Source organism: Mytilus californianus, unplaced genomic scaffold (assembly GCF_021869535.1).
Source record: "Mytilus californianus isolate M0D057914Y unplaced genomic scaffold, xbMytCali1.0.p SCAF_11, whole genome shotgun sequence".
Lineage (NCBI taxonomy): Eukaryota > Metazoa > Mollusca > Bivalvia > Mytilida > Mytilidae > Mytilus > Mytilus californianus.
The window spans coordinates 53,254,548-53,275,804 of record NW_026262593.1 but is presented as its reverse complement, the minus strand read 5'-3'; the positions used below and the strand labels follow the sequence as shown (position 1 = coordinate 53,275,804).

At 33.7% G+C, this 21,257-nt stretch overlaps 2 protein-coding genes across 3 annotated transcripts in view; both read left to right on the top strand.

Moving 5' to 3' along the window:
- LOC127720312 (uncharacterized) overlaps window positions 1-21,257 on the top strand; it is a 416,307-nt gene that overhangs the window by 182,503 nt on the left and 212,547 nt on the right. Inside the window, exon 5 of one of the 2 annotated variants that reach the window (XR_007990693.1) lies at window positions 16,942-16,955. The exons of the other annotated variant lie outside the window; for it this stretch is intronic. The gene's annotated coding sequence lies outside the window, so the exon portion shown is untranslated. Of the gene's footprint in view, window positions 1-16,941; window positions 16,956-21,257 lie in introns of those variants that run through there. 2 annotated transcript variants of the gene reach the window in all.
- On the top strand, window positions 11,787-20,701 carry LOC127719242 (transmembrane protein 26-like). The gene is made up of 4 exons (XM_052225260.1): window positions 11,787-11,827; window positions 11,978-12,149; window positions 17,181-17,387; window positions 18,978-20,701. Exons 1-4 carry the CDS (start codon window positions 11,787-11,789, stop codon window positions 19,539-19,541), a joined length of 984 nt encoding a protein of 327 aa, XP_052081220.1. The 3' UTR covers window positions 19,542-20,701.

The window sequence follows — 21,257 nt, the reverse complement described above, 5'->3', positions numbered from 1 at the left end:
CGATGCAAAGACCCTATGAGTGAATCAATATTAATACCAAAATATGCAATCCTTAATGACTTGACAACAGTATCGTAACTATACCCTTTCCGAATAAGTCTGTTTAAAGGTTTGGTTAGCTTTTGAGGTGAATGCCGATATTTTTGTGCTTTGTAAAGAATATTACCATAAAATATTGGATGTGAAATACCTGAAGGTATAAGATGTCTGCATGTTGATTTATATTTACGAATGATGTCCTTGTACCGATGATAAAATTTAGTAAATGTGTTGACTAGTTTGTGATATCGAAAACCCTGGTGTAATAATTTTTCAGTAATACAGAGATTTCTTTCGTTGAAATCAGATACGTTGTTACATACACGAGCGAATCGAACAAGTTGAGATATATAAACACCATAAGATGGCGACAAGGGAACGTCACCATCTAAAAATGGATAATTAACCATAGGAAATGAAAAATCATCTCTTTTATCATAAATTTTGGTATTAAGCTTCCAGTTAAAGATAAAGATATCAAGATCCAGGAAAGGGCAGTCTTCAATGTTAGTATTAGATTTATTTAAAGTCAGTTCGGCAGGATAAATCTCTTTAGTGTACATACTGAAGTCGTCATTATTGAGAGCCAAGTTTATTTTGTTTTTTGCGTTTCTGCAGAGATCATTAAGCCTGCATTATATTAGAGACAACAGTAGTGTATTGTTGTTCTATTCTCATAAATCCATTAAAAGATATAAATCAAGGTGAACAAGAATGTGTACATAGTACACGGATGCCCCACTCGCACCATCTTTTATGTTCAGTGGACCGTGAAATTTGGGTCAAAACTCTAATTTGGCATTAAAATTAGAAAGATCATATCATAGGAAACATGTGTACTAAGTTTCAAGTTGATTGGACTTCAACTTCATCAAAAACTACCTTGACCAAAAACTTTAACCTGAAGCGGTACAGACGGACGGACGAACGGACGCACATGCCGAAAAACATAATGCCCCTAGGTGGGGCATAAAAACAACAACGGAGGAAGCTTGTGAACTCCAAAAAGAAGCGAGACCGGGTACGTAGAAAGCGTAAACGTATTCTGCTATGCAATATTGCAACAATTAAACTTTAAGCTTCCGATAAAGATCTTTAGTTTGGTTGCATAAATCATTGAAATTTCAAAAACACTTATAGAAACCACAAAACACATAGTTTCAAATTTAACACCATTATATCCTGTTTGTCGTTTCAAAGTAATTTTCCTTTACTAATCTCAAATAGCATCCGGTGGTCAAATTTGACAGCGGAATTATGCCTCTTATGTTGTGAAATATCTACACGTTTGATGTAACTACTTTTGTAACCCGAATTTGCTTCAATGCTAACACAAGGAATACCATATCCATAAAAAGAGAGCAAACAATTTATGAAAAAGAATATATAAAACTACAGAAAAATCTGAAAAATTCGGAAATTAAGAAGTAAAATAGTTTAATTCTTCTTTATATTTGCATAGCAAATCATGTGTTTTATACAATATAACGAGTTTCAGAACAGTTTTGTAATTTTACAAGGAGTCATAATAAAAACCTTTACTTTCAAGATATTGAACCAACATTTTGGGGTCAGATCTGTGCAATGTTGCTAAATCACATAAATTCTTATTGTAAATTACATTAAAACCACAGCAGACTTATTAAAAGATGATTCACTTGTCGATTCAACCTTTTCAAAGAAGGATTGTTCACTACACTGCGATAAAATGATAAAGCATTTGTTTTTATTATTGCTGCCATAACTATTCGATATCGTTTTGTAAGTGCTGATGATTTTACCAGAATAACATTATATCATTATGTAAAAACTGAATTTCTGTAGGTGTTATTTAATTAATTAAATGAATGGCAAAGCATCGAATCTGTTGTTGTTATATCCTTTATCTGTAAACAAAAATGAAACTGAAACCGTATAACGGACGTGTGGGCATGCGCTGACTTAAATAATCACGTGACACTCAATAGTCTGCCAATCGATACGCTGGATTTCTCTGAATTCATACAGCTTTTTTTCAAACATAATTACAAGATTATTTGTACAAGGATAAGCAATTCAGTCAGGAAAAGCAATACATTATGGATTAAGAAAAATAATTGAATTATCATCAATAATATTCAAAGATTTTTTTTATATTACGGTTCGGAAATATTTGAAAAATGAGGTGTCTGACTATTTGTCGCGCCCTCTTAGTGAGGATTCTATTTTCCATACACGGAATGATAGCAATTTGGAGGTTGTATATGGTTATAGGCCAGATCTGGTGCTGGTACCTTTCTGCTGCATTACTTGGACTTTTTATTGAAACCATAGTAACACTCGTAAAGAAAAGAGGAAAGGAATGGAAATGGTAGGTATTTCGCTATTTTTCAATTTAAAATTCCCCGCAAAGGGCATGTATAATCTTAAATGTACAAAATCGTAACCCCTTTTAGAATCCACGTTGACCTAAAAGCTTTTAATCCACATTCCCTTAACATTGAACACTTTAATCGTTGAATACTCAAAATTTATTTCCTGTCAATGCATGGGGACTAGAAATTGAGGTGAAAGATACCAAATTGTGAAATCAGAGGGAAAATAATACGGAAAAGACGACTACAATTATAAACGTTTTAATTTTTTTTATATCGACAGTGTATTTGTTAGTGGCAATTGAAGCTGAAAAAAAAGACTTTGAAAATATGTAACCGCAGTACTTTTGATTTTCTTGTCGTTCAAAATGTTTCATTGATAAAATTTATCCATTATACATCTTGAAATAATTTTAATTATAGATGCGTTTTTGTATTAACATAAACGAACCAAAATCCCAAGAGTAATCGAGTATAAAATTTAACTTGATATTTTTTTTGGCAATTTCGGCAAACTACCTAAAGTAAATAATGGCAATATTCAAAAATTTATTGTTTTTAATGCGAAGTTTATAAAGTGGCAAATATAAAATGATGATTAATGCTGTAAAATTTCTCCTTGACAACATCTTTGTACGTTTCGGCGATAAAGTTTACCGACAGGTGTGTAGGTATTCCTATGGGCACACATTGTGCCTTTATATAGCAGACTTGTTCCTGTATAGTAAAAAATCACAGAAAATGGTCAAACTCAGTAAGAACTGTATCAATTCTATTTAATAGATAAAGTCAACTACACTTACCATTATCTTGATGTTTTTTCGTTAAATAATAAAAAAATCTCTTTTCTGTATTCTTTAATTTTCTATGCCAGTTTTCTCTATTCTTTATATTTTAGCACCTCATTATTCTTTATTCTTTATTTTTTTGGTCCATTTTTCTCTATTCTGTAAACCCCCATCCACACCCTCTTCTAAGTGAGAACGCTATTTTCATATTTTTACAAGAAGATATGCAGGTAATTTTTGATAATGTACTGTAAGAATAAAAACACGATTATCATAAAGTATTGTCATATTTCTTTTAAATGTAAGAAACGAGGAGACCAGTAGGTTTTTAAAATTCTGTGTCAAAAAGTATATAGTCTAAGACACTAAATTCCATGCATGACGAAACTTGCTCTATCGTCATAGTTTGTTGTCCTAAATAGACAAAGATTTCCGAATGTCCTTTCCGTCATCGATTCTATTCTTTAGACCATTTTCCCTGTAGTATTGGTCCAGTATTCTCTATTCTGCAACTTTTATTCAGACCCTTATTTGGGTTTATAGGTACAGTTTGTGTATAGAATACAAAGGAGTATGGTCACGAAGGCCTTAAATTAGCCTCAAAAGTTAAACTTTGCACTGAATACCACATGTAATAACCTTATATTTGGGATCTTAAATATGCAAATTTAGATAAACTCTACACTTTTGTTGACTGCTACTTGTTTTAACAATGTTGACAGCTTCAAAAGTATCATAATTTACAAGTGTTAAGCCAAATGTTCTGTTTTTACGCATTTTTAAGGTCTATTTCCTTCTGATACACATTGGCCACATCCTACGACCAAAATGAAATCAGATGCACATCCTAACAAAAAAATATGGTGATCCTTGCATGTGGCCAATGTTTGAAGCAAAAACTATTAATAAAATTTGTCAAATTTTTTCGAAATTACGATTTTCTTCAATGGGGTGCACAAATAATGACATCACAATTATTCTAATGCTTCAGAGCTTGTTTATTTTGTTTTTGTCAGACATGTTTTTATTGTTTGTCAAAATGTTTTTATATTTTGTCAAAATGTTTTTATTTGTATTACATTAGTTAAATTTCACAGAATTTTAGGGCCAGTATGGACCCTTTTTGAACCAGTGAGTCTACTCCTTCGATCGACCAAAGAACATGATGTGTTACTAAATGTTGCAAAAATAATTCAGCAATTTTTAAGTAACTTGATTCTGAAAATTGTAAAAAAAAATAAATGTCGGTGAAAGTTGACACTTGTCGTAACTTTGTCCGCATAATCGATTTAACAGTAGTATTAAACAGTAATTCCTTGTTCGTAATTATGTTTCAATTTTGTACAACTCATTCCCTTGGAATTGATACATTACCGGTCACGTGTAATTAAAATCCTGGCATTTCAAATAAAATATCGGAATTAAGTATGTTGATAGGCTCTTTATATTCCCAAGTATTAACTTTTGGAATAACAATTCGGAGAAAATACCATAAAAAATCTTATCAACGATCAAAACGTAAAAAGTTAAACTGATTGTGTAGTAATACGTAGAAAGCTGAATGAAACGAAACGTGGAAAACCTTATTAATGAATAGCTGTTTATTGGACTGCGAGTAATGATCTTTACCATATTCAGGAAAATAAATTTTAATATTTTGTTTATATCGCATGGCAATTACTAATATTTAGACTCGCCCTGAACATGCATGAAACGTTTGCCACTGGACGTTAAGCAACAATCAATCAATCAATTTTTTTTATGTCTAAATGATTGTTTAAAAAATAAAAATATTTTAGGATTTTATTAATAAAAATATTGATGAAATTTATATCAACAGTAAAAACAAAATCCATAGTTCACGATTATATCATGACTAGTCCGAAATTTCTCTGACGTTTGACGGCCTCTGTTAGTATTTGCTTAGTCCGCAAATAACTATGGTCTTAGTGATGGTTTTTTCTTCAGATGCCGTTTATAAAATGAGAATAGGATTGCCAATCACATAATTATCCACCGGAGTTCAATTAACGTGGATGTATGCAATTATAGGTCATCGTACGGTCCTCAACAATGAGCGAAATCCATATTGTTAACAGGCCCCGACATGTGAAATGTAAAAAAATCAAAGGAGAAAACTAACGGCATGATTAACAACACAACAATTTACGCAAAACAAGTATGACATACATGAACCAACGACAATTACTGAATTAAGGCTTCTGGCTTGGGACAGGCACACAAATAATATGGCAGGGTTAAAAATGTATTTGAGTGCATATTTAGATAAAACTTGCTTTGTTTTGACATAGTGTTCATTTACATTTTGTATTCCAAAATTTAGGAAAGGAGTTGTACGTACATTGCCAGCAGGGGGATTGGTAATGTTGGTCTTAGTAGTTCGTCTACATTATCACCAAGGTTGTGAGTTAGAACCATGCACGTGGCAGGTCCGTCTGACTCTGATCTTAATCGACAAGTATTGCCAGTTTTGCTGGTGAAGGTCGAAGTTTCTTTCCTGGCATTTAGGCTTCCGGCGTCACTAAAAACTGTATACCACGATATTGCCTAGAGTGCTGAAAGTGGCGTTTGTGGCGTTTAGTACCAACAATCAATCAATCATTTTTCAGCTTAAAAAACTTAGAAAATGTCATTGTTTAGTTTTTCGAAAACAACTTCCAGTATATTGTTATCCTAAACATATAGCATCATTATACCTACTGCTTTATTTTCACTGCTTGACACCTTTAAGTAGCATGGAATAAGCATTAATCTTTCTAGTTAATTATTTTCTCGTCTCTTCTCCAGCCTTTTGCCCTACATTTTTTTAATATAAAATGTTTGTTTTATTCTTAACCTCAGCTCAGAAAAAAAACATACCTTAGCGCCAAATATTTCAACAAATGATGCAATAATATGACTGAAATCTGGTAAAAACTCTCGTGGTTTCATAAAAAAAAATATAATACACGAGTTTAGTGAAGCAAAACGCTTGTAATCAACAAAAATCTACGTAATGATTATAATACTTTACTGCTATAAGAAAACAGTTAATTTCATGGAGGTTTATTCCAATTATTACATAACAAAAAGTAGTTTATTGTCGTATAAGCAAAAATAAATATATTTTTTGACAAATAACTAAAGAAACAACATCAATACTATGAGTTATTGTTTTGATCGGAAAGAATTAGATTTAAGTTACGCTAATACTTCATGGATGTTTCATTTTCGATTTTTTATTTTGGTTCTCATTGTGGTGAAGTTTGGCTTAACTTTCAGTGGTAAATATTTCATGCGGATTCAGTACGAAACATATTTATCAATAAACTAATTATGTAGGCTCTGCAAAGCAGGTCGCCTTGGATACAAGGGCGGTAATCTGTCCTGCCGCATGACAAAATAGCCAATGCTGGGTACGAAATAAATTATGCCTTGCAACATGCCATGATGAAGGTCGCCTTGGATAAATGACGGTAATCTGTCATATCACATGACAAAATAATGTATTCTGGGTACGAAAATAAATTGTGTCTTGCAACATGCCATTTACAGACTAGTGAAAGAGTTATTGCAGGAATCATTTTACGTGCAGAGATCATGGCTCTCCACCATTAATAGACATCGGATTTCACGTCCCAATTCAGACTAGACGTGGTTGCTTATTTATACATCTAGACAGCCTTTCAGCATGAGACTTGTGACCTATCGTATTTAAACATTCAACTCCCTCGGTTCACGTGTATTTATGGTTTTTCTTATCATACCTTATAACGGTCGCCTTATAATGGTTCCTGAAAATAGTGATAAAATAAATATAAAACCCACTAACTTTGGAGAACGATACATTTGGGATTATAATTGAAAGCTCGACATAAATACTATGTGTGGGAGGACCTCAACCGAGTGGTCTATGGCAGTCAAACTACTGTATCACTAGCCTGTCAACACTGAGGATGTCAGTTGGAACAATGCACGTTGCAGGAGCGCTCAATTACAATCTTAATTCAGTAGGATTGTCAGTTTTCCTACCGAAGGTTGGTGATTCTCTTCGGGCACTCCGGCTTCCTGCACCAATAAAAACTGACTGCCATGAAATTGCACAAAAGTGCTGAAAGTGGCATTAAACGCCAATTAATCAATCAATCACTGTGTGTGAGAGATCAGTAAATATTTAAAATCGTCAAACCATACTTAGTTAGTATATGACCTTTGCTGTTGAAGGATGTAAGCACTATTCCAAGTTCAGATATTACAGTAACTGTAAAATTGTTTTTGACAACAGTTTTTGGCATTCGACAAAGAAATATGCATTGAATCATAAAGGTTTATTGGAGATTCCAGTTTACATTATAGGTTTATATAAAACTAGGTACTTGGAAATTGCCAAATCAATCCACCATACGTATATAGCAACTATTTTTAGAAATGATACGAATGACATTACTTTCGGAACACACATTGATTACTTGTAATTGCAATAAATGTAATCAAAACCAACATGATGCCATTACGGGAACCCCAAGGGAGTTGACATCATGACATTACTGTTAGTCGTGCACTGTGAATCATTATTGTACCAAAATTCATTAATTTTACTTTCATAACATATTCGAGAGGGTCTGGATTGGGGGAGGTGTCTTTAATTCATTATTCTTTAAATTTGCAGATCAATTTTCTCTACTCTTTATATGTTTTGCCTAATGTTATATATTTATATATTTCAACACCCCATTATTTTCTATTCTTTATTTTTTGGCCTTTTTTTCTCTATTCTTTATTTTTTTTGCCACTATTTCTGTGCTCTTGACCAATTATTTTCTACTCCGAAAATCCTAACCAGATATAAGAAGATGTGGTATGAGTGCCAATGAGACAACTCTCCATCCAAGTCAAAATTTATAAAAGTAAACAATTATAGGTCAAAGTACGGTCTTCAACATGGAGCCTTAGCTCAGACCTTCATTCAGAAGTGCCACTGCTTTGGTTCTTTAGGGTTATCAGACGTATATATGCTTAAACATAATACACAGGTAAAGATACTTTTCTAATTGACAGAAGGGACCAATCAGGACATTGGTTTTCCCGTTTAAACTGTTTCACATTTTCTCAGGCTAGGGCCTTTTATAAGGGTTGACCTTTGTGCAGATATATGGTAACCTGACTCAAATCGATGGCTGTATGGGATGCATGAATACACAGCAATGTCCGGTCGGATGAGGGACGTTAAGTACGGTGCCTTGCGTAAGGAGACTTTCGGGCTCTCTACACAATTGAAGAAATCTAGAGCGACTCTTTCAGGGAGCATTCAATCCAACATTCCTTATTTGTCAATTTGCAGTCCAAATTTCCCGCCCTTCGTCACGGTCGACAAATTTCGCATAACCTGTCTTTTGTATTATATTTGTTAAATAGTTTGCATGAAATATTTGCCACTTGACGTTTAGCTAGCAACAATTAATCAATGAATTATTTTTATCGTCCTGCTTTTGTATGAAATATGTGCCACTGGACATGAAGCAAGGAACGATGGTATTTCACTGTTATGTGAAATCAAGCATGCTGGTGTTAAATATGAATAATAAGACATGTAGGTTATACATCAAAGCGACAGCAACCCAACGAAATTAAAAAACAAAAGACATCAATGGCAAGGAGGTCGACTTACGGGTCTTCAACATGTTTGTAATAGATAAATGTGCATGCCAAGCAATAATTAAGATTGCTAATGTTGTCAATCAAAAGCTAGTATTTTGCACTGACTGATTAGAGAGACTCCGAACAATCCCCAGCATAACTCTCTAGGGTTTTGATTACCTGACTAACAACATCATTACAATATGATTTTTGATTAATCTAACATAAATGAACTCACTTCCTATCTGATCTTTGACACCAGATTCAACAAATGACAAAACATTGTTTTCTATTTGTATATTGAGACTGACTTGTAATTAGTTTGTAACGTCAACACAGCAGACGAATCTGATATTGTATTCCATTTTTATCGTCACGCAATCTGATTACAAAACAAACCATGTGTACAAGGATCTGAAAACGTTCAATTCTACTTTCTGTTTTAAAGACATTTCGTGATTCTCTGGTTTTATCGATTTGATACGCACCTTCAAACTTGTAAAGGTTGCAATTTCATTGGCTGATGTAATAATTACAAAAACAGAGAGTAAAACGGAGTGATGTCAGATCCTTGTTAGCATAGCTTGGACAGAGGATCTGTATTTCAATCAGATTGATCGTCATGAGTCATAAGTTTCAGCTTTTTTATATTTTTGTTTTTCATGGTGCTCAACTATGGAAAGCCAATGGGGTTAAGATTCTTAATTCTTGAATTGTCAATTTGTAACTTGTAAATGTGTAATTTCAAAATTCGTAATTCGTAAATTGTCAATTTGTAACTTGTAACTGTGGAATTTCAAAATTCTTAACTCGTAAATTGTCAATTTGCCACTTGTAACTGTGTTATTTCAAAATTCGTATATTGAAAATCTGCATGTATTTGCAACTTTGAAATTCAACATTTGTAACTTTGAGATTCCTTATTTGCGACTTTGTAATTTATTAAATCTAACATTCGTATACTATTTCTTGTTTTGCCATTCTTCATTTGTAACCACGTCACTTAAATTATTGCCATAGAAGCGCTGACATTCGTATATTGATGTTTTGTGACTTGAAACATGTCGATTCGTTAAATGTCATCGTTGTATTATTTTAACGATCATTATGACGACAGATGGCGCTCGGTTTTCTTTTTTCTGTGAATAAGCCTCCTGTAAGTAGGAGCACCTCCATATGGAGTATATACCATTAGTAATTAAAATCAATTATGTACAGCACATACAAAGAAAACAAATATAAAATTAAATTTTTGTTTTTATATTGAATATATACAGGAACTCGGTTTTATTTTGTTTTTCTGAGGACGACAGGTGGCGCTGCGTTCGAGAACGGACACTTCATCATTACTGGAAAACCCAGGTAATATAAACGGTTTCTATTAATCCTAACTTGATGGATGCGATTATCGGACCATTTGATTCTGACTGAGGGGGAAATGCTTACAGATATATATATTAATATACATGCGTACTAAACTTTACTGGTCAAGAAGTAATTGCCGCTACCCGATTTTTCGTCCTATAAAAATTTACAAACTGTGTTGCAGACAAAACGTCCCACAGGATGTTCTTCAAATATTATCATCCCCGATTCCCTTCCCCTCAACTCTGGCTTCATGCCCCTATTGCCGGGATTCCGCCCCCTTGCCACCCCCTCCTCACAGTGTGCCACCATTTTGCTCTCCAAAATGAGCTCTCACCCCCCCCCCCCCAAAAAAAAAAAATCATGTGCAAAGATTTTCATGGAGAAATGAAATTGTTGTGAACAGATTGGCGAAAACTGTTTCTGTGAGGTCTTCCCTCTGACCAGCCAGTAGAAGTACTGGTCAAAGAGTATTTGCTTCTGTCATGAAAATGGCGAAATGGCGAGATCTTCTAGTCTGACCAGTCAGGGGGGGGGGGGGGGGGGTCACTTTGGTTAAAGGTGGGTATAGGTGTGTAATAAAAAAAATACGATCATGGTCATTGACAAAATATCCAGAGGGGACACCAGGACATCACACCATTATACTACTAGTATATGTCATGTCTCTACGATCCAGTATTTATTAAGTTTTCTGGTTGGTCAGATTCCTTTTTATATATATATAACAAAATATTGCATAATCAATACAATTACGTCTTGTATAAAAAAATCATTAGTTTAACTATTTTGTAAAATTTTAACATTGGGATTATAATATTAAGGAATAATGGGTGTCAACCCATTTCTCCCATCGTATATTTAGTCCAAAATTTCCGGCCCAGAACAATATTAGTCTGAATTTTTCGACTCAGTCTTATATTTCATGTATTTAGTCTGAAATTTTTAACCCGGTCATAAATTTCCGACCAAGTGACAGTCATATATTTGCCAAGTTGAAAAAGTGACCCATTCCAGCGACACATCTGTATATACCTTAATAAAGAAAGTGACACACGTCCTCCCAGTTTTGGTGACCAGTACAGTAGACATACATGTATATTCGAGGTCATCTCTATATAAAACCGAGTCCCTGTATATATGCCATATGAAAACAAAAAAATTATTTATCTATTTGTTTCCTTTTATATGTATGTGCTGTACATAATTGTTTTAAATTACTAAGGGTATATACTCCATATGGAGGTGCTCCTATCTACAGGAGGCTTATACACAGAAGAAGAAGAAAACCGAGCAACACCTGTCGTCATAATGATCGTTAGAATAATACAACGATGACATTTAACGAATCGACATGTTTCAAGTTACAAAACATCAATATACGAATGTCAGCGCTTCCATGGCAAAAATTTAAGTGACGTGGTTACAAATGAAGAATGGCAAAACAAGAAATAGTATACGAATGTTAGATTTAATGAATTACAAAGTCGCAAATAATGAATTTCAAAGTTACAAATGTTGAATTTCAAAGTTGCAAATACAGATTTTCAATATACGAATTTTGAAATTACACAGTTACAAGTGACAAATTGACAATTTATGAATGAAGAATTTTGAACCCGTTGGCTTTACATACTCAACAAGGTAAGTGGCCTTTGTTATGCATGCATCACTCGCCATACGAAAGCGATAAAACAGCTAAAAAAGAAAATACACATATGTGAAAACAAAACTGTAAAGACATATATTTTTAAACAAGAACAAACTAAAATGGCTTGTTTTTATTTTTTTTAGGTTTTGCCCAAGTGTTTTCTTCTACCTCGCTTCTGTAGTCCCTGCCATTTGGTTTCTAGAACTGCATAATATGCATAAACGGATAGATAAAAGGAATAATTATAATGCGTCACTTCCGGTTACACAGGATGTTAACACAACAGAGGAAGATCTTACAGTCGACATCAAAGGGGTAAGAATTTATTGGTGATACTCTTTGATAAGTTGTAATGATTATAGTAGTTTTTGAATCAACAACAACAACAATACTTTATTTTAAGAGTGTTACACAGTTAATTAGCTATATAACAAATCTTCCATGAGGCCCTCATCATAGAAAAGCATAAACAAAAGCACTATGCAAACACGTACATGACATTCATTAGTATAAAAGTCAAGTAAAATGATCAATTTTCAATACAACTGCATAAAATGTTATGGAATCGTGTTCACATATTCCAGTACTTAAATATAGAGAGATATTAAGACAAATAACAGTTCACAAAACATGCACAAACCTAAGTTTCGAATAACAATTGAGCCACACGACTCCCAGTCCTGTAAATAAGTCCATGTTTTCTATTCAATGCTTATAATGATTATCTTGTAATTTGCTTTTTATATTGTTGGCTGTACCCGAGGTCCTATCAGAAGTTGTTATTTTCCGGTAGCAAATCTGAAATTTTATTAAATGTAATAAAGATGGGCAAATTGAGCCTTTATGTTGACGCTATGAAACATTTCTACTCTAAAGAAAAATTCTGAAACGACCATAAAAATTATTCATTTTTAACAAATACGAAACAATCGGGCCACATCTTCATTGTTTTATAAGCAGAGTAATAGTGTATATGAACATGTGTTGTTTCATAGAATTCGATTGTTTAATTAAAACAATCTTGAGCAATAGCCATTATTCTATAAGTAATAACATGGTATCAAGCATATAGCACGGCTCATCAATGCTGAACTGGGCAGAATGGTCCGATAATAAACTCCCTTGTGTTAACGATGCCAAATATTGATGTCAGAGTCATCATACATTTGCTTTTATTTAATTGAAAGCACGTTACATCAAATCAATTCATTTTATTGACAATGGATGGAATTAATGTTTGATAACGATACTATTTTAACGATGAACATGTCTTTGGAATGTTAAATAGTATACATGAATGAGCGCAGAATATCTATTCTCACCAGCATCGTTTAAGTAATGTTTATTTTATAGTATTATTTACCCGGTGTAGTAAAAGTAATATTTCGTTTTCCCCAACATTAGGCTGCCGCTCGGTAAACCTACTCTAGTGAGGGAAAATAAAACTCATCAAAGATACCAGGCTTATGATTTTGTACGTCAGACGCGCGTTTTTCAAGATAATATCTTGTGGGAACAATTTAATATGTTGTGGGTACAAGATATTATCTTGTGGGAACAAGAAAACTTTCTTGTGGGTACAAGATATTATCTTGTGGGAACAATACATTATGTTGTGGGTACAAGATATTATCTTGTGGGAACAATATAATATGTTGTGGGTACAAGATATTATCTTGTGGGAACAATATAATATGTTGTGGGTACAAGATATTATCTTGTGGGAACAAGAAAACTTTCTTTTGGGTACAATATATTATCTTGTGGGAACAATGCATTATGTTGTGGGTACAAGATATTATCTTGTGGAAACAAGAAAACTTTCTTGTGGGTACAAGATATGAACTTGTGGGAACAAAAAAAACTATGCTGTGGGAACAAGCAGACGCGCCTTTCTCCCTATAATGACTTTGTTGAACGCATCTATCCCCTCGAAGAACTTGAAATAAAAGATAAAACAGATACAGTAATTCTGCCTCATATCTTGACTAACATCTAGAAATTGACAATGAGGGACGGTTGAGAACAAAACCTTACGACAAAAGAGATGATATAAGGTTCCCAATTGTGAACTTTCCATTTCTATGTAGCAACATTCCAGCAGAGCCTGCATATGGAGTATATATATCCAAGTTGATACGATTTTTCAGAGCTTGCGTTTCCTATCAAGATTTCCTTGATAGAGGGTTGCTGCTCACAAGGAAACTATTAAACCAAGAGTTCCAAGTGGTGAAATTGAAATCAACCCTTCGAAAATTTTACGGACGCCATCACGAGTTAGTTGTCCGTTATGGATTATCTGTTTCACAGATGACGACGAATATGCTCCAATCGTCATAACCAAAATCCTGTCCTCCTTTTCGCCGAATATGACCTACCTAGTTAGACTTGTCACCGGGTTTGTACTTACATGCGCAACACAACGGGTGCCACATGTGGAGCAGGATCTGCTTACCCTTCCGAAGCAACTGAGATCACCCCCGGTTTTTGGTGGGGTTCGTGTTGCTCAGTCTTTAGTTTTATGTGTTGTGTTTTGTAATGAAAATAAAACATCTCCTTTTATACTGTTGTTTGTCTTTTGGTCTATTTCTTTTTGGCCATGGCGTTCTCAGTTTATTTTGGACTTATCTGCTTGGATGTACCTGTTTCGCTTCTCTTTTAAAATACAAATTGTGTAAAAAAGAATTTTGTTTATTAAGAAAGAAGAATCTCGGAAAAGAATCATATCTCTGTGTTCTCGTGGTAGCCTGCTCGCCTCTATTGTGGAAGGTCGTATGTTTGATCCCCTGCCAGTTGCTGCTTTTCCACTAAGCATGTGGCATTTAGTTATAAGAGCAAATAGTGGTCGGCTCGGAGTTTGAATGATGTGCCCGGAGAGGATGACATGCGGACTGTTACCTTGTGAAGTAGAGCGGTAAATAAATCCTGATTAGCGTTTCGGTCTAGTACATAGCAGGGATTATGTTCATATCACATGATCATGTTCTCGTCCGGAAAATGCATTTAATCTGCCACTTGAAATTAAACATCCATTCATTATTTCTTCATCGTAGCCAATGATTCGGTGTTTGTATATTTTAAGGTGGTACCAAACACCTCGACTAAAATTAATTTGGCTTGTTTAATTTTCAAAAAAAAAATTGATAAAATATTTACTTTGACCCTTTTGACAAAAATGTAAAAATTTCAGAAAACTTGGACCACACACTGTTTCTGAAAAAAATCATTGGATATATAGCAGTTTGACAAACACTAATTTTGATCATTGAGAAGCTTAATATTTCCTTAATAATAGAATGTGATTAAAACGTTCAGCTGATTTTTAAGAATTTTCTCCCTGTAGTGTTAATGGTAAACTTTGTCTGTAAATTTCCAGTTTATAAAGGTATCACTACTAAACCAATATTAACTTGAAGATTTACAGGACAATTACTACAATCAATCTTCAACCTGAAACTCTAGTTTGAACTCGAAGTCTAACTCATATTTTAACTCAAACTCCAAACTCGACGATTAGCCACACACTCTAAAACACGTGGCATGTGCACGATAATTGGTATACTATTAGGTTTTGTTTTTCACATTTCTGGATTTGAATAAACACGTTGCAGAGCCAAATATATGGCATCAGTGACAACGTTAGAGAGGCATTGTGATTTTGATCCCAGTAGTGAGAGAGCAACTACGATTTTGAAGATATCTACCATGTTAGCGCACATACCGTTTTCAGATTGTCTCTTGATTCGAGCGTCAATGATGAGTCTTTTGTAGACGAAAGGCGCGTCTGGCGTAAAAATTTCTAAGACTGGTATCTTTGATAATAATTTTTTTTCGATCTGATTTTTTTATCTAACAAAGAATGACTGTTTTGTATTGTTCAGTTCTACAAACCGGTATTCTAAAGCATCTGGCCTGCGTTTCATAAAATGTCAAACAACTAAAATTGATCGTAAGAAAACTTAATTGTTCAAGACTTACAAGTAATCTTTTTAGTAGGATTATTGTTTGTGAAACGAAGGATCGTATGTTGTGTTTTGTTCTCTCCTTGGTGAGTACAGTGTCTTTCGGGATAGCTGAAGGTACCAACTTTCCGACCGCCTTGTAGATGAATGCAAATGTGTACGAATCAAACACAAAAGTAACATTATTTTACACGAAAGATAACAAAAAAAATGTATAAATAAAGCCTGATAATCAAAACACATATACTTTTGATGTTTTACAATTTGTTGATCTAACATAAGTTGAGTCGAGTTCACCTAAACTATCAGTATATTGATGTAAACATGAATGAAAGCATAGCTTATTTGATAAATTAGGTGCTTTAAATATCGTGGCCAATTAACAGGTGCATAAACATAGCTATTTAGTGCGCAACCGTTGATGACATACGCATGCACAAAATTACGCAAGAACCACAATGCAAACGTTGCTTTAGCTATTGAAGTGTCATATGTTTTTTTTTCTCATTCCAAAATCTTGCACTTTTGCACTTAATTACTCAGTATCGGCCATAAAGGGTCAAGGACTCGTATTTGTTTTATTTATTTATTAAATTTATGATAATTACATCTGTTTTACGATTTTCAGACTTTTCTTTTTCAAATGACAAAGCATTTTTGTTGTACGATTGAATAATGTGGTACTCTCGAAATTAAGTTAATTATCGTAAAATGTGACCATATAAATATGAACAAATAATTATTAAAATATAAATATTACTTGAGGATACAACTGTACATGGTCACAATGCAGAAGCCACCTGAATATTTCACGAAATAATGAAATAAACACTTAATAAAAAAAATTTCGAGTGTCCCTAGCGGTTTCATGAATTTACTATCACAAGGAAGGCTCAAACGTTAAGATATTTCACATAAAAACAACGTTTTTATAAAACTTTCGACACTATGACTTGAAATTGGCATAGGAAGAGAGGCGGAAATTACCATAGGGATATTTAAACCCATAAGTCGAAGGCAGACTGACAACGCCATGGCACAAAACGAAATACAACCAAAAGACAAACAAAAGTCTAAAAACACAACAAAGAAAAAACAAAAGAATAAGCAACACGAACTCCACCAAAAACCGGGGAGGATATCAGGTGCTCTGGTAGGGTTAGCAGAACCTACTTCTCATGCAATATCCATCGTTCAGGTAATTTGACAACTTGCCAGACGGTAGTAAACTGTTAAAAGGTTGTTGATCAGAAGACTTTGTAAGGAAAGGTTAATAAAAATACAATCAGGATTTTACTCTAGCAGAATAACAGACTTAATTGTCGCACCTCTTCAATTAAACAATAATTTGACCTGCTATTTTTTACTTTTTATTTATTTTCAGATCGGCAAAATTACGCTTCCTTTAGCATTACCATCAGATTTATGGTTGAAGGTGATCGAACAGTTTCTGTTACTTATGCTCATAATCGGAAGATGGCTACTTCCGAAAGGTGCATTGTCACATGACCAGCTATCACAATTACTATTGGTTTATGTCGGAACAGCTGCTGATATTGTAGAATTCTTTGAAGCATTCAACGAGGACAAGGCATGTAATTTGAAAGCTTATCTTTTAACAGATTAACATGTAAAATCTTTTATACTAAATTTAAAGACACCACTGATATTTGTAATCGATGTAAAGATTATCGAGTAATAAAGATTTTTAAAGTCACACTGCATCGAGTGTTATACGATGTTTCTCCTCTCGAGACAATTAAAGTAAACTGTCGAAAATGGAGAAATTTTGAATCTTACAAGTTACGACAAAAGGTTCTGCTCCTCTAAAGATTTATATAGAATTAAGAAAATGTGGCATGATCGCCATTGAGATAACTTTCTACCAGAGACCAAATGATATAGAAGTTAACAACAGTAATTCACCACACAGCCTCCAACAATGAGCAAAACACATACCGCATAGTATGTTATAAGAACAAACTATAAAAATCAGTTGAAAAGGCTTTACTCATCAGATCGATACAAAGCACGTACACACCGTAACAAAACACAAAAGACACAAAGAACAGATCTGAGAGTACTTGCAGTTACTGAAAGCTATTTCAAAGCCAACAACAACTAATAAGAAATCATGTGTCTATTCAATTCTCCATTACTTAAGGCTTTCGAGTAATAAAGATCGTAACAGTCACACGATACGATGTTTCTTTCGAGACAGTTAAATTATTAAATATAAAGCGCGAGATTTAAATATTGAAAATTTAACTAAATTTGCATATTTAAGTTACAAGTTACGGCGGTAGGTTCTGTTTCCATAAAGATTTATATAAAAATGAGAAAATGTGGCATGACCGCCAATGTTGCAACCATCCACCAGAAGCAAAATAGTTGTTAGAAAATAACGGGCGCTGTACGGCCGTCAACAACGAGCAACGTCATACCGAATAGCAAGCCTTAAAAGGTCCTGAAATGACAAATTGTTCAACAATTCAAACAGAAAAAAATTAATATGATAGACAGCGAACAACAACAACCACTGAAATACGGTCTGCTGACTTGAGACCGGGACACATACAGAATGTGGTGGGGTTTAACATGGTAGCGAGCACTCGACCCTCCCCTAACATGGGACAATGTTGGAATAGCACAACATAAGAACACTTTATAAAAATCAGATAAAAGAGACTTGACGATATATACAATATGTAGTCACATTTCTTCCTTTAAGCTTGACTTATGGAAGGTTCAGTCGACTAATAGAAGGTATATAAAGGAATATATACTAAAATCAGTACCGGAAATAAATCTCAATTAACTCTATAATATTGGAATGATGGGAAATGAATTATTAGATTAGATCATAATTAACCCAAATAATTAAGTCCCTCCCAGTGATCGACTTTCCAACTCGCGAGGGTCTGCACTGTTTTTACGATTAAAACGTGAATCAAGGATTTTGATTGGTGCTCCCTGTGAGAAAAACGCGAATCAAAGATTTTGATTGGTGAGACCTTTGGAGAATAAGTTTCTTTAAATCTTTAATTAGTATTGTTAATCTTTCCATCTTTGTAGTACTTTACGTGCCTCCTCAGTTACAAATTGACCTTTGGAACAAATGAGATTAAGCTTATTTTTTTATCTTTGTTACTGTTTATTTTTTTACTTACATGTTTTACAGGTGAAATTTAATCCAATGCTTTGTTACATTGTACTTGGTATTTGGACATCCAGTTTGATGCAATTTACACTTGTTCTCACAGCAACGAGAGCTCGACGAGACCATGCCGGAGCACCAAATGCTATTCAGTTGCATGACCCTGATTCGGCATGCTGTAATCCGGAAATTTACGGAATATTAATTTCAATATTTATGCAAGATTGTCCATTCTTAGTAATACGTTTATTACTCATATTCAAATATGAAGTTGTCAGTTACACAAATATGTTTTTTACATCTAAGAACTCATTAGTTATCATTTTACTTTTATATCGAGTTGTTGTCGTCCACGTGGAAACACACAATAAGAAGAGAAACGTTAAAGGTAGTCCGATGGTTCCAAGATGCAGACCCGTTGACGGATTTGTTGAATACGAAACTAAGAACGGAAGAGTGAATCTGAAACCATGTCAAAGTACCCCGGATGTATATGTTTGCAAAACAAACGATAGTTTACAACGCTATAAAACTTTAAAGCGGATTGGGAAAAGTGATCCCCAAATGATTAAAAGCAAATCCAAATGACGAAAAGGATTTTTTTTTCTGAACATAGAAATATCTCAAAACTGTTTCTTATAATCATTCCATATTTGAATGAATATTGGTAAGTTCCTGGTGGCATAATTGTTTGGCTCCTCGTGACAGCAAAGCAGATGGTGAAAGTTCGGACTTACAGAAAAGAGCAGATTAAGCGATGAACGTGTGTGTTCAATATACAATGTATGATCAAATACCCGAGTTCATGTACATATGTGTATAATTATAACTTGTGAATGTTGCAAAATTTTTCATTTAGATATATATCCTTTGACATTTCTCATTAAACTAGTTCGGAGGGTCAGGATGGGGTTACTAGAATAGAGAATAAAAGTTAAAAAAAAAAAAGGATAGAGAAAAAAAGCAAAAAGAAAAAAGAATAGAGAATAATGGGGTGCAAAAGTATATAAAATAATTGTGGAAAATAAAAGAATTGGGTAAAAAATACTGATTACAAAAATGAATGATGTACAGAATAAAGAAATCATACAGTAACAGAAAAAATCAAAAGTAAAATCATGTTCATGAAAAATTTATAGAATAAGCATTGTATCTTTAATAAAGAAAAAAATGCCATAAAAATTCAAAGAATACAGAAATGAAGGACCCCCCATCCAGACCCTCAGGTAGGTAGGAACATTACATGTTGTCAAATGAAAGTTTCTCTTTGGTTATTCTATGTACAATGGCATGCATGTGCAATGCATGAGTTTGGATGGGAGAAGGGGTCCTTAATCCTATATTTTATAATTTTGTAGGCCATTTCCCTATCCTTAATTTTTTTGCCTATTATTCTCTATTCTTTATATTTAAGCGCAGCGTTATTTTTACTCTTTTTTTTATTGCCCATTTTTCTCTTATCTTTATTTGGTTTGCCCTTTATTCTCCAATTCTTCCTCATTTTTCTCTATTCTGTAAACCCGATCCAGACCCTCATGTATTTCAAATAAATCGTATTCATTTTCATAATCACATGATGACTTCAGAGAAATTTCACCAAAACAATGACCAAGAGGAAATGAAATTTTCATAGATATCATAAAGCTAACACCATTATTTTTAATGTTTTTGAAAATCAAAATAAAATGCTGTAAATGTATAAGTTCGTTATTGATATAAATAATAAATCATAAGAAATTTTCTTTAAATATACGTTTTTACACTAACTTTGATGTGACACGTGATTTTGTACATATTTGCATATATTCTGTATTTCACAATAAGTTTGTAGGGTTAATTATAACATCCTAAGTTAGTTTATTTTCCAGTTATGTTCTTCAGTTTGTTAATTGTACCTCTAACATGCGCTGTTGTGCACCTACATTTCCCCATTTCACAAGACTAACACAATATAAATATTGGGCATTTCCAGAAATAATTCCCCGTCCTATGGAAGACACTGGAATTTCCAGACAATTTTTGGTTCTCAAACCCTATGGAAGACACTGGATTTCCAGATTATTTTAGTTTCAAGAAAAAAACTTTAGTTAGACAAAGTAGGTGGAAATCCAGACATTTTTGCAAAATCTGAAAAATTTCTCCTAGGAAAAAAAAATGACTTTGCATGTCTTCCATTGGGGGGTGGGGGTGGATTATTTCTGGAATAGCCCATTGGATTATTATAAGGCTCTCCAATAATCAAACAAACTATACAAGTATAGCCATATACCAAAACCATTACAAGACACAAATACATTTCTTTAT

Excerpts from the sequence above, each read along its gene's own strand:
- LOC127719242 (XM_052225260.1), top strand. The coding sequence starts at position 11,787 with ATGAAGAATTTTGAACCCGTTGGCTTTACATACTCAACAAG. Across the intron at positions 11,828-11,977 it reads GGCTTTACATACTCAACAAG|GTTTTGCCCAAGTGTTTTCT; the intron begins GTAAGTGGCCTT and ends TATTTTTTTTAG. Across the intron at positions 17,388-18,977 it reads AAGCATTCAACGAGGACAAG|GTGAAATTTAATCCAATGCT; the intron begins GCATGTAATTTG and ends CATGTTTTACAG.